General features: G+C 33.8%; 1 protein-coding gene across 1 annotated transcript; it reads right to left on the bottom strand.

Annotated features, from left to right (window-relative positions):
- Positions 1 to 2,371: 2,371 nt before the first annotated feature.
- Positions 2,372 to 5,777, bottom strand: LOC140008331 (protein PSK SIMULATOR 1-like). Its single transcript, XM_072052287.1, has 2 exons — positions 5,112 to 5,777; positions 2,372 to 4,597 (listed from the first exon to the last, which is right to left on the bottom strand). The coding sequence occupies exon 2, from the start codon at positions 4,522 to 4,524 to the stop codon at positions 2,791 to 2,793; it is 1,734 nt and encodes a 577-aa protein (XP_071908388.1). The 5' UTR covers positions 4,525 to 4,597; positions 5,112 to 5,777; the 3' UTR covers positions 2,372 to 2,790.
- Between the last annotated feature and the right edge of the window lie 7,511 nt (positions 5,778 to 13,288).

Here is a 13,288-nt window from a genome sequence, read left to right on the forward strand (position 1 = left end):
CAAATAATTTTTATGTTGAGATGCTTTACTGACACAAGGATAGAAAATTAAGTTGCAACAAAGAGAAGCCAAATAAGAACAAAATTAATAGCAAGCAGCTTTTTACCCCAAGAGGAGGAAGAAGAATTCGTAGCAAAACCCAGCCCTTTCAGCCAAATTTTGCATCCAAGTTGCTACGTGGCAAGCTACAACGGGTTTTCAGAGTAGTGATATCTACTTCCCCAGTATTATTGGTGGAGTGGATAGCAATTGAGTAGTTTTTATGATGGGTTAATTTCACTTTGCTCCCCGTAGTTGCAACCCAATGTCCGCATTCATCTCTAAATTACAGATTAAGACACTTTAGTCTCTAAAATATAAAAGTTGTGTCACTCAAGTACAATTATCAATGAAATACCCAAAATTACAATCTAATACTAGCTATTTTTCTACAAAAATGCTAGAGTGTATTTTTTATTAAAAAAAATCCCAAAATTACTATACAAATGAGCTCTAAATTTTTCGATTTTGTATAGTTTAAGTACAGCTAAAAGTAAGTAATAGGCTCACTATAAAATTACCATACATTATCACTCTTAAAGTAATAGATTGTAACACCATATTTATATATCTTATCACGTGTCCTAAAACACATTTACAAAAGCACCCTCTTTACTAGAGGTGGCAAATCAACCCACTTAACTAGATTTATCCATACCCGCCCATGAATAGATGGGTATGGGTATCTTAAATTTATGCATATGGGTATAAATGGGTTACCCAATAATACCCATTTATATAATAAATGGGTATTATTGGGTAACCCATCAAACCCAATTAACCCATTTAAAATTCTCTTCCCCCCAAGTCTCTTCTTTTCCCCCACCTTTTTTTTTTTTCAAATTTTTCATTTTGTCATGATGCTAACATTATTATTATTATTATTATTATTATTATTATTATTATTATTTGTTGGTTTTACCTTATTATTTTATTTTTTCTTAGTTTGTTAACTTGCTCATTTTTTAGCATTACCAATTTATTATAAATTTTAGCCTATTTTCTTATCTTTATAAAATAAAATTTTAAATTTATATATGAAAAAAATGTTAGGGGTTCAAAATTTTTGGATTAAGTTTTTATATTAATTTTTATAGTACTTAATTCAAATTTTTATATTCGTATTATTCAATTATTAAATAATAGGTAATTTTGTGACATAGAGTATAAATGAAAAAAATTGGTAATTAAGTTTATTGAACATTATAAGTAAATATTTAAAACTAATGATGGGTACAAAGAGTGGTATAAATTGATAACTTAGTTTGCAAAAATGAATTTAAATGAATTTGCAAAAAGTTAAAATAAATGAGTTATAAATGGGTAATTGGGTTACCCAATTCATTTTTTGACTTACCCATTTATACCCATCTAATTAAATGGGTATAAATGAGTTGACTCACTTATACCCATTACCCATTTTACCCAACCCAAACCCGCCCAAGTCACCCATTTTGACACCTCTACTCTTTACTAATCACACATTTCGTTTATAGAAAAGCTTTTTTAACTTAAAAATAAGTAGATTAATAGCAAATCTTAATCAAATATATAATATTTATTAAAATAATTATGCCATCAGGATCTGGGTCCAAAACGGGTTAAAACATGTAAATCCAGATAGCAATTATAATACATTCGATTGGATTATTTTTTTAAAAAAAAAAATCTTTCCTTCTACTCTGGTTTATTTTCTATAAAAGGCCTAGAATGGAGAATTAAATTTAAAAAAATTCCCCAATTCATTCATCAGATAGCAATTCATGAACCGAAGTCCTCAAAGCACTTGCTTTTCACTTTTCATGTTTCAAACCTAAAGGTCTGTGTTTTCCGACAAACCCCCCCCCCCTCCCCTTTTTCTTTTTTTTTTTGGGCAGAAAAATATTCTCCGACCGTTGAATTGACCAAAAGTTGCTATGCTGTTCATGCTTCCACAACCTTTGTAAAAGCTTTTTGGGTAATGCAGGTTTTAAGGTTCCAAATGTCTATCAAAATTTAATTTTTTTTTTGTTAATATCTACTTAGAAAAACAACTCATATTCATACCGAGCCATATGGTAATATAAGAGAGTTGGTTTGTACAAGAAGCTTTTCTTTGTCGTGTAACTGTAACCCCTGGCAAAGCACATTCACTTGTGATATGGGAAGGCTTTTTTCTGCATAATATCTGGCAGCCAGCTGAGACGGTTTGCTGAATTATAATCAGTAATCCAAGACAACATGGAAGCAAACCAATCATAATAAAGAAAAGAAGTAATTCTAAACATCCTCAGAAAGTTCAAGGCATGCTCAACAGAGAAGCAGAATTCAATTGACTGGCACTCACAGAAACTTCCAAAATCAAACTCACATATGATTACTGCCGGGCAATTCCACTTAACTTTCATCAGAAACAGTATACATAAATTAGGATAAACATAAGCTAAAGAATATTAGTCATGACATGGATTACATGATAGCGCAATTTTACTCTTCACGAGGTAGCGGCCGAAAGATCTGAATGATGCCACCATAATTGAACAATTTACAAGGATTACCTCGTTGAGTAGCTAGGCTAAAACAAAGTAGTACTCCAAAATCTTTGATGCCGTCCAATGGATGCAGTGAAAATGTGAGTACTTGAAAATAGTACCTTAGCTGCGTGAAGAAATGTCTTCAAAATACATGAATATTCACCAAGGTAGGCAAAACCAATTTCAGTTCAACCAGCAACAATAGAACTATCCTTACCGAACTCTCTGCTATAGATTGTCAAGAGGTTTGAGCTACATCTACGTTGTGTGATTGATCATGCTTTGGGAAGTATTCTGTGTCAAAAACATAAACGTCACAAGCCCTTTTGCATGAAGAATCCAGGAAAGGTTGTTCATGTAGTTGCTTATAGAACCTTGAAAGGTAATTTAAGCCCATGAGAAGTTTTGCAATTGCCGCTTCTGTCTTGGCTTGATCTGCAAAGTAAAGGGTCTGGACTAAAAGCACATTTGTCCCAGAAGTCATGTCCTGCTTCTCAAAGTTCCGCTCAGAATACCATTTTATTGTGTTGTGAGCGAGTTGAGACAGCCAATCCAATATCCTTGACAACGTTAATCTCCACTCTGCTTCAAGGACAGCATCATAAACAGATGAAGCAGAACTTTGGGTGAACACTTTTAACTTTGCTCTCAAAGAGGTTCTAATGCTTGTGGGCAACATGTTGTATAGGTCATCTCTAGCATCCATGCTGATCAGGTGAGGTGATGATACTAGCCTCTCTATCAATATGATGATATTTGCATAATGGAGAGCCAAAGCAGCATAACCAAGAGTAGATGGGGGTGCATTCAACTGTTTATGCTTGAAGTTTATGCTACAGTGTGATACAGGCCAAATCTTGGAGTTTTTCACCATTTCAATGCCTTCATGGGATGCACAATCTGACCTTAAAATGTTGCTGCTGGAAGCCATAAAATTTTTTAGAGCAGGTGAATCACTTCCAGTCATGCATCCGTGAAAAGGGCCAATGTGAGCAAATCGTATGGTTTTTTTCTGCTGCTTCTTTCCACCAAAAATAGATCTATTGTGCCAGGCATTCAATTTTTTGGAGTTTGATCTGTCCTTCTCACCGGCCATGCCCAAATTTGAACAAGATCTCCCTAACTCACGTGAATTGATCCCAAACAGATTATTCTCGGATAAATGAACAGCATATTGCGTTGAGTCAGATATGGAATTGCTCCGAACAAGGCATATCTTACTAATTTGTATAGAACCATAAATTTTCTCAACAGCTCCCCACTGGTTAATCCCACACACAAATTTGATCCTGGCAACAATTGTAAAAATGGATCTAAGCAAAAGCCTGACAGTGTAGTCATATGTACGAACCCAGGGTGACATCTCGCGGAGATTCTTCACTTCCTGACGTTGACACATAACCTTCTGCTGAAATTCGAGCAATTTCACTTGGCTTGATTCCGGATTAGCCCGCATCCGCTTCAAGGTTTGCTCGTGCTCTGCCAGCACATCGAGTTCTTGCTGCAGCTGTGAAGTGACCGCAACAAATCTTTCCATCTTCTTCACCTTCCTCTCCATCTTCTTGAGCCTATACTCCCATCCACACCAATTAAGACCAATCTCAACAGGGTCATCAAACACTTGTTTAAGATGGTGATAGGTAGGGTCTGTACATCTCTTTCCAAGCAAAACCACAGCCCTTGCCACACATCCCACATTTTCCATGACCTCCAAGTGAGCAAGATCCATCAGATAATCATCGTCTTCTGAGATGAACATTTGAATACCCGGTGAGGTTGAAATTTCTCGTCGCAGTCTCATAATCTGTCTATCCTCTAGACACTGCCATATATTGACCAATTTAGACATCAGGCTTGCAACTTCAAATGATAAGATCCCAATCCCAACCTTTTCTGGACCACCTACCGGGCTTTTTTGCGAATGTTTCCACAAACTACGAAACAACAGCTCCGCCCTGGTCTCACCCCCCATCTTACGGCTACAGAAGAGAAGAACAAAGTAATGAAACCGAAATATTCCGAGCCCTCAATCCATCTCAGAGCTCCTGTACCGAATATGTGAACATGAAATCAAAACTTTGGGCTTTTTATTAAATTTCAATGTCCTTCACCCTGAGCACAGTCTATAATGAAAATCAAGTAGTAATATCTACAACCAACAAGTTAATTTTAGAGCAAAACAGCAAATCTTGTCCACGTACCAAGTAAGTAATCCCAATGAACATTATCATCATGCGAAATCTACATATTTCCTCAATTTTTCCTTCTTTTCCCTCCCTTCTCCTGTTTACCCCTAATCCAAACCGGACAGCTAGTACCAAAAAATGTTGCAAGAAAGTTTATATTTCTTTTTTTTTTTTTTGGTTAAATCTAGAATCTTCGGGTAAAAATTCTAATATTGCAAATATCTTTCTTTTCCCACCTTAAACATTCTTGATCTTTTACACCCACCAAGCAGAACATAAAATCACAAGATTGGGGTTAGAACAAGTAAAGCAGTTTGATAATAAATTTTTAAAAAAAAAAAAACTATCGATAGGAAGTCAAATGCAAGCTTACTTTCAAGTTAAAAGAAGGAAGTATTTTCTGCGTAGTCGGAAGTGAAGCGAAGCAGTGAAAATGGCCGTTGAGATCGCAGATTATTATGGTTGTTGTAGTACAAGAAAAGAGAAAGTAAGGGTGAAGATTTATAACATGCGCACAATCGGCTTCAATTATGAGCGATGTAGTCTTTGTAGTTTGTAGCCCAAGTGGGATAGGAAATACGACCAAATGGGGACAAATTTAAAATACGACCAAAACTCGATGGAATCGAAGTAAAGTACTCGTGAAAACTAAAATCTAGTTCTGCTTTTCATGGTATAATTCCGGGCTGGGGATTATACTCCCGGATCTTTTGCAGCTAGTTTGAAACTGGGTAGACAGGAAAAAAACGAGTTGCTGCATCGTTTTTTTGTTTATTGCGGTCGTATTAGCAAGAGTGGATGATACTAGGTGTATTTGGAAGTATACCGAGCTGCATTGTTAATGGGGTGGTGTGGTGGAAGTTTGTTTTAAGGGGAATTCTTGTGGCCTGTGGGCATATGCTTGGATCGAGTTGGTTGTTCCCCAGTCGATCACGCACAACGAAGCAATGCATAATAGCATGCCAATCACTCTTGATTCAAGACTGTTGTGATTGGATTTTAGTTGGCTCGAATTTGGGCTTTGACGATCGGAAGGTAAAGTGCATTCTCCTTGATATTCAGCGCGTGAAGGCCTATTACCAATATATATATATTTCAATCACTTTTTTTTTTTTATTGAAGGCACGTATGTACAAAGGACAATAATAATGTTTTCAAATTTGGGCTAGAGGGAATGTGAATCAAAGAGCTTTCGATTTGTGATTAGATTGGTTCAATCAATTCAATTCTGATTCAAAGATTTAATTTTTTTTTTTATATTTTAACATTAAAAATTTTGAAGATAATTGAATTATTTATTTTAGAAAATAGAAATTTAATGAAAACTGATTGAACATTCAAATTTTTATCCGTTCAACCGATTCTCGATCGAATTTGATCCGTTCAATATATTCTTCGGGTTAATAGTTGTTTCAGATCGAAAATATAACCGATTCACGGTTCGCTCGATCAAACCAGTCAATTTAGTCCGATTTTCTAAACAATGGTGAAGAGTGATGACTCACTTGGTTCATTGTGTGTAATTGGTATCGATATGTCACGTGATGGTACAGTATGGCATAAACTTATCATTTGAGCATTATTTTCTAGTAATATTAGTACACACCCGACCACGTGTTATCACTCAGGTTGCATGATTTGTTTGATGTTTCTCGTTCTTTTCTCCCGGGCCGCTTAGTGATTTTCTCAAGACATTCGAACTTCTAGGTCCATTGATGCCGATTTGTGTAGTTTACAGAAAGCAAATAGCCCAATTTCTTACTGTCTGATGGAAGCATAGGACAAGTTTGGATGGTGCGTCACCCCAGCAAGACGGCTCTTTTTTTTTTCCTTTTCTTTCCCGACAGAGGTAAATGAGTATGTCGGGCCTGCCTCGTGGCCTCTTTCGTTTTTTATTTCTTAGTTAGCTCTGGGAGATGGCGGAAACAAGGATAGGGGAATTTTGGATAGGAAAGAGCAACAAGTTGTTGTTTTTGGCTTTTTTCCTGTTCTTGGTCTTGGGGCTATCCATCCATATCCATATGCGTCGCTTTATTTAGATGGAACTCGGAGGCGCTTTAAAGCGAACTTCGCAGCCAAGATTGAAGTGAAAACTGGCTCGGAGGCTTTTTGTCTGGTTGCGACGCGGAGAGGAATCTGAAGAGTGAAAGAAAGTGCAAGAGAAAGAACCAAGAAATGTATTCTAAATTAAGCACAGGGGATCACCTGAAATCTATCAAATAAATTCATCATCCAGTCCACGCACACATTAGATGCCGGCCGTAATCAATTATTGAAAGATTGGCGGATATTAAGACAAGTCTGAAGAGAGAAATGATCAGCCCACCGATCTGTCATATTCATTGATACAGAAAGCGCAACTACTAATACATCACATATCATTGCTTGCCTAATTTTGGATTAACTCCAAAGTTAAACTCTTATTTGCTTTTACCTTCTCGTATTGGCTTTATCTGGAGCTGCTCCGTTTGTCATGCGAGTTTTTTGTATGTTTATCTAAAACTTTCAATGCGTTTGGATTGCAAATTTATCTCAAATAATATTTCGCTTGCATCATAAACACATTTTCCAATCCATCTTTTTGTATTCTAAACATACATCAAATCACAAAAAGTGCTACAGTAATCATTCCAAATAATACTTTATCCTTACTGTTGAAATTATACGACAAAATTTTTGAACTGTGTAAATTTTTAAATATTTTGAAATGTATAATTTAAAATTTTTGAGAAGCTTTTTGAGGTTATTGTAATTAAAATTGTTAAAAAACTTGTAGAAGATAAACTTAGTAAAATAACTTACTTGCCAAACAAGGCCTTTATTATTTTTTGGTCGCGGGAAGCCATTATTATTTTTTCTGCCCTATCCTCGCAAATGCATACGTAACTAATTGTTCCTACAGAATCTGTTTACCAGTAGTATTATGGGAAGAATCCAATATATGGATCAAACTTCTATGGAGAATTGAGTCAACTCCACATATATGGCGAATAAACTTGAGAAGGACACGTGTTGATGCTGACATCAGCGTATTTATGGTAGAGAGAGGGTTAACATGACAACTAGACAAAGAGTTGTTGAACGTGGAGGTAATAACCGGTGCACACGGTCAAAAGAAAATGCACTTGCCTTGACAGACAACGCGCCTAATAGGTGTTTATCTCTCTGGCATGCATAAATGTTTTCAAAATAAAGAATAATATGCTCCTATGACAGGATTTTAAAATAAATATGAAGAAAAAATTACAAGGGAATTGTAGACAATTACACATAAGTGTTTCCAATTTACTTGGATAAATTTAATTATTTCATATAACTAAAATTTATTTATATTGGTTATATTAAAATTTACTAATTTATAAGTTGATTTGCATTGAAACCTAATGATTTGTTCAATTATTTGCACTAAATACCTCGCTTTCTGAATATATATATATATATATGATCCTCATATCATTTCGGAACATATTTAATAAGAGGGAAAAGTTAGCGAATAACATACTTGTATTGAGGTTACTTATATTAATGCATGTTAACGGGTAAGATTTGATTAGATTCCTTTAATCCAAATTTAGGCCCATTATATTTAATTAGATACAGAAACCCTTGTGAGCCTGAAAAAGTAAATCTAGACACGTATCCTCATGGGTTTGGCCATTCTTGGATACTTTTTTGAACATACAATAAAGAACTAAAGTAAAAATATTTTACAAATATATAGAGTTTAAAAATAACATAAATACTATATAATTTTTATTTTCAAATAATAAAATTAACATTCAATAAGTTGAATGCAATATTATGAACTCAAAGAAAGAACTAGTATCAACTACTTTTTTTTATTTTCAAAACTTCATCTACGTCCATTGAGTCACACAATAGATGGGCGGGATTAGGCGATTTTTTTAATATTAAAAGCATATCTTTTAATTTAGCAGTCATAAAATCTTAATGTATTTGATCCAATGACTATAGAATATTAGATTTTATATACATGTATGTATATGTTTGTGTGTATATCTATATATATATGTATGTAATTTATACATAAATCTGAGTAGAGTCTAGTTTGGATATGAATTTGGGTATAGATAGTAAAAAATTAGATTCTACTAGACCCATGACTCTCTAATAGGGGTTTGGGTCTGGGTAAAGGTTGGATTTGAGAAATTAAATCTAAACTTTACCCAAGTATATTGGGTCTGAATTGGATCTAGATAAGATTTACTAATTAACATGCCTACTTATATCCAAATTTAAAATTTTATTCTAATAGGCCCGTTCTTGTATCATTGATTAATATTCATTTTCATACCAAATATAAATGTATTTCTACAACATGTAATGTGAGGCAAACCAAATGAAACTTCACGCTATGTACTTTTACTAGAATCGTTTCTTTAAGTACCCATGATATTAATCTTTCAACTATTATAAAAAATTTTAAAATTTAGGTTATAGTAGTTTTGCACTTGGCAACATAACATTTAAAAAAATATGATGGGCATTTTAGGTGTAATTAAGGGTGTAAATAAGCGTAACTCAATAGAGTTACTTGCAAGTTTGAGTTCTTAATGATCGAGTTCAAATAGATCGAACAACTTGAAGAGCTCAAGTTTGAACCTAATATGTAAGTCTCGAAAATTCGTCAGTATAAATGAGCTCAATTGAGCTTCAATATATATATATATATATATATCAAAATTTTTATATTTATTAGTATAAAATATCTATCGTGTCCTTTGTTTAAAATTGTATAAAATATTAGTTTATATTACTTAAACTTGATTGCGCTCGATTAAACTCAATTGAACTGAATTGAGCTTAATGAGACTTGATTGGGTTGACTAAGCTCAATTAATTGAGCTTTGATTGTGCTGGATCTGATTGAACTCAAACAAGGTAAAATAAATTCGATTTAAATTCAAACTCAACTTTCAAGAACAAAACAAACTAGAGTTCAACTTCAAGTTTTTTCTACATGTTGATGCATCATTTTTGGCAACAAGTAACAATTAAGCATTAGTATAAATTTCCATAAATATTAGTTACAATTCTATTATCATAATTTTCATCACTTGTTTATTAATTTTATAACAAGTGTTCCGTAATTAAATAGATAATTCAAAACATTTTTTGTACTTGCGATATTTAGTTATCATACTTTTTCAAAAATGATATAAATAATCAAACATTAAATATCATACTGAACTATTTACTTTATGTTTAGAAATTTTAACAATGAATACTTAAATTTTTGTATCTGTATTTATAGTTGACAATAGAAAAGATTTATATATGCTTGAGAGGGTAAAACTAGTAAAAAAGTCATGAAGAGACATCCTTACATTTTTATAAAGGCTTTCACAAGTAAAGTCTAATATTCACAAGGAACATTTCAAGAGGACATAAAACAATTCTGAAAATCCTGCTGGCAAGGTTTATTTTCCGAGGACATAAGCACTAATTTTTAATATTTTGAGGAACTATGAAAAATTTTCTGAAGTCTTGGATTTATTTATGCTCCTCAGTCCTACCATTTCACTCCACTGGCGCGTAGTTATGCGGAGTTAGCGATGCGGAATATTGTGGACCACAAAACTACCAAGATTTGACAGCACCGCAGTCCGTCCAACCAACCCATTTCAGACTGACATAGCCGGTTGCCAATTTATAGACTAATTCATAGGGTCAGCTACAAAAGACACCTTAATTTCAGTGATTGTTTGTTGTCAGCTTCACGTTTTATCTCCCTATATAAGGAGTTGACCTGATTCTCCGCCATAGAATTGTCCTCCAATAATATATATATGTACGAGGAGATTGCGTGCCCCGGTGCACAATTTCAATTTGCACCAAAGCAAAGAGCCCGAGAAAAGATGCCCTCCCTGGTCCATTGCAATAAGTATTAATGGTAGGTGTTTAGGTCTGAGGGGGTAGCAGCACTGGGCCTATGGCCCAATTGTTCATGATTAGCGTATTTTTGAGTAAATAAATTATTAACCTATCGAATTAGACTCGTAATTGTGGAAGCATAACAGGCCCGAGTTTGACACATCCGAATGCTAATAACTACTAATAAGTCCCCTTTTTCTCTGGTGTAAATTGTAGAACCCTAACTATATCAATTTGCAGAACTATGGATTTGAAGAAAAAAGATAGGCAAGAGAGGACGAAAATTAGAATTCACAATAATATTATTGGCAATCAAACAATGAAGAAACAAACTCTCGTTAACAATAAAGAACCCATGGTGGTGGTGTATGTAAATTTTCAGTAAATCCTTTAGACTTCGTTTTGATTGAGAGATTTGATGAAAATTTTGAAATCCTGCCAAGTTGGTTTGAATTGTTTAAGAGGCATTCGGATTTGTAATTCATCGATTATCTAAGTGCAATTTAAACACCAGAATAATTAGTGATTAACAAATTCAAATATCTATTACATAATCTAAATAATTAGAGAAATTTGAGGGGATTTCAAAACCCTCGTCAAATCCTTTAAACCAGATGCAGCCTCAAACTCTCTATGAAATTACTTGGATCAATCCCTTTCTCATAGCCCAGATTAATTTTGCATCCTCGTATTTGTTTACAAACTTTGACCCGACCTATAAAATTAATACTAAGCTTTGGAGCTTTATTCATTCAAAATTGAATGAAGACGACTAGAGCAGATTTGCAAGCAAAATAAAAAACGAAGGGACGACTAAATGGCACGGTGCAGTAGGTGCAGTCGCAACTGCAAATTGAGGCACATAAATATACAGCCACTCACATTTGTCGGAAATACCTACTATTAAACAGTGATTCGTGGAGTATATATTAAGCTAACCGAGTCATAATAAGTCCTAAAGCGTGGACAGTAAAGTATTAAATGGCGTGTGATTGTGAGGCAGCCGAAAAGGGTTCTGCTTCTTTAATTATCACAATATCAGCTACTATCTTTCATGCTTACTCCATTTGTCATCTTTTTTTTTTTTTTTTTTTTTTTGTGTGAAACAGCAGGAAGTTAAACACAGACGCACAAAAATTAATTAATTTTTTCTTGGGTAGGCTTCTTGGCGGTCCCAGTGACATCTTCAAGTGTGGCAGAAAGAAAGAAAGTAGGGATAATTTTAGAAGCCTCCTATCATATATCTGATAATTTCACTGGCCTCCCTTGAAGTTTATAAAATTACATTTAACACCTTTCGTTAGAATTGTGGGTCCAATTACTTACACCATATGGGGGAGATATTACTCATATGCTCTTAAGACATTATGTCTTATGGAAAGTAATATATAACAATTGAATAATTAGAGAACTGGTTAATTATTAATAACTAATTAACGAGAATAATTGTCGAGAATTTCTTTAATGATGAACAGTTATGTGTAATTATAAAATAAGGCCAATTGATATACCAAATGGCATTTATCTTGTGATTGATAGAACTCGATAATGATCTGAAACTAGGTGTATATAGTGTGAGCAAAAAAACATTTGGTAAAAGAAAAAACACGGGGTAAAAGACGATTGTTCATGAGAAATTTTTCTTTGAAACTTTTAAAACTGTAATAGTTGTTGAGTAATTTTGTGAAAATAAACGAGAACTGAGGAAAAAAAGAAAGGAAAGTTTAATTTTTTTTTATATGTTCAAAATTACAAGAATCGTAGCAAACTTTATGTTAAGAGTGTTGATTGGTATATTTTATTGAATCGTATGATCATCGGTGTAGCTTTATTGCTTATTTGTATTATCTAATGCATTGAATATGAATTTCTTGGATAATGAAATGCGTGTATTAATTGTTTTCATTTTATTACTAATACAACTTATATATACATATATATATATATATATAAGGGGTAGTTGTGGGATAAAAGTTTCATCTCTCTCCTTAAAATATCTTTTTAATAAGGGTATTTTTTATGATTTGAATTAATTTTGTTACTAAAACGTTAATCTCAAGGGAGATCAGTGAAATTGTTAGAAATCTCAGGAGAGGTTTCTGAAATTATCCCAAGAAAGTACTAGTTTTAAATGCTTCTATCTAAAGATTTCATGTCCAGCGATGTATTATACTGAATTTTGAACAGTCGGCCTCTTGACAAAGGCTAGTTTAACATGTGCCGGAGAGCTACTTTATCCAGAGGAAGAGAAGAAGACACATCATCGTGTTTTGGAACTCCAAATCAACTGTTCAAAGCTCACTTTTTAAACAAGTTGGCAGAATGCATATGCAAGCACGGTCAAGCAAAAGGATAAAAGCAAGATAGTAAAGTATTCTACGAGATAACTACATAGCTCTATTTTAGTACTATACGAGAGAACTACGTAACTATTTTAGTGATACAGAAGATACTATACTAAACTATTACTAATTGGTAATCTTGGAGGGCTCGAGGCCCGCATGCTTTGGAATCTCTTTCCCGCAATATTGCTTTTCCTTTTGTTTGAATCTGTTTAGACCAAAAAAAAAACAAAAAAAAAAAGGGAAGAGGGAAAGAAAAAGAAAAGGATTAGAGATTATAAATTGTGTTTCTCGCGTGGCCGTGTTCTCGTTG

This window comes from Coffea arabica, chromosome 6c (genome assembly GCF_036785885.1).
Source record: "Coffea arabica cultivar ET-39 chromosome 6c, Coffea Arabica ET-39 HiFi, whole genome shotgun sequence".
NCBI classification, from domain to species: Eukaryota; Viridiplantae; Streptophyta; class Magnoliopsida; order Gentianales; family Rubiaceae; genus Coffea; species Coffea arabica.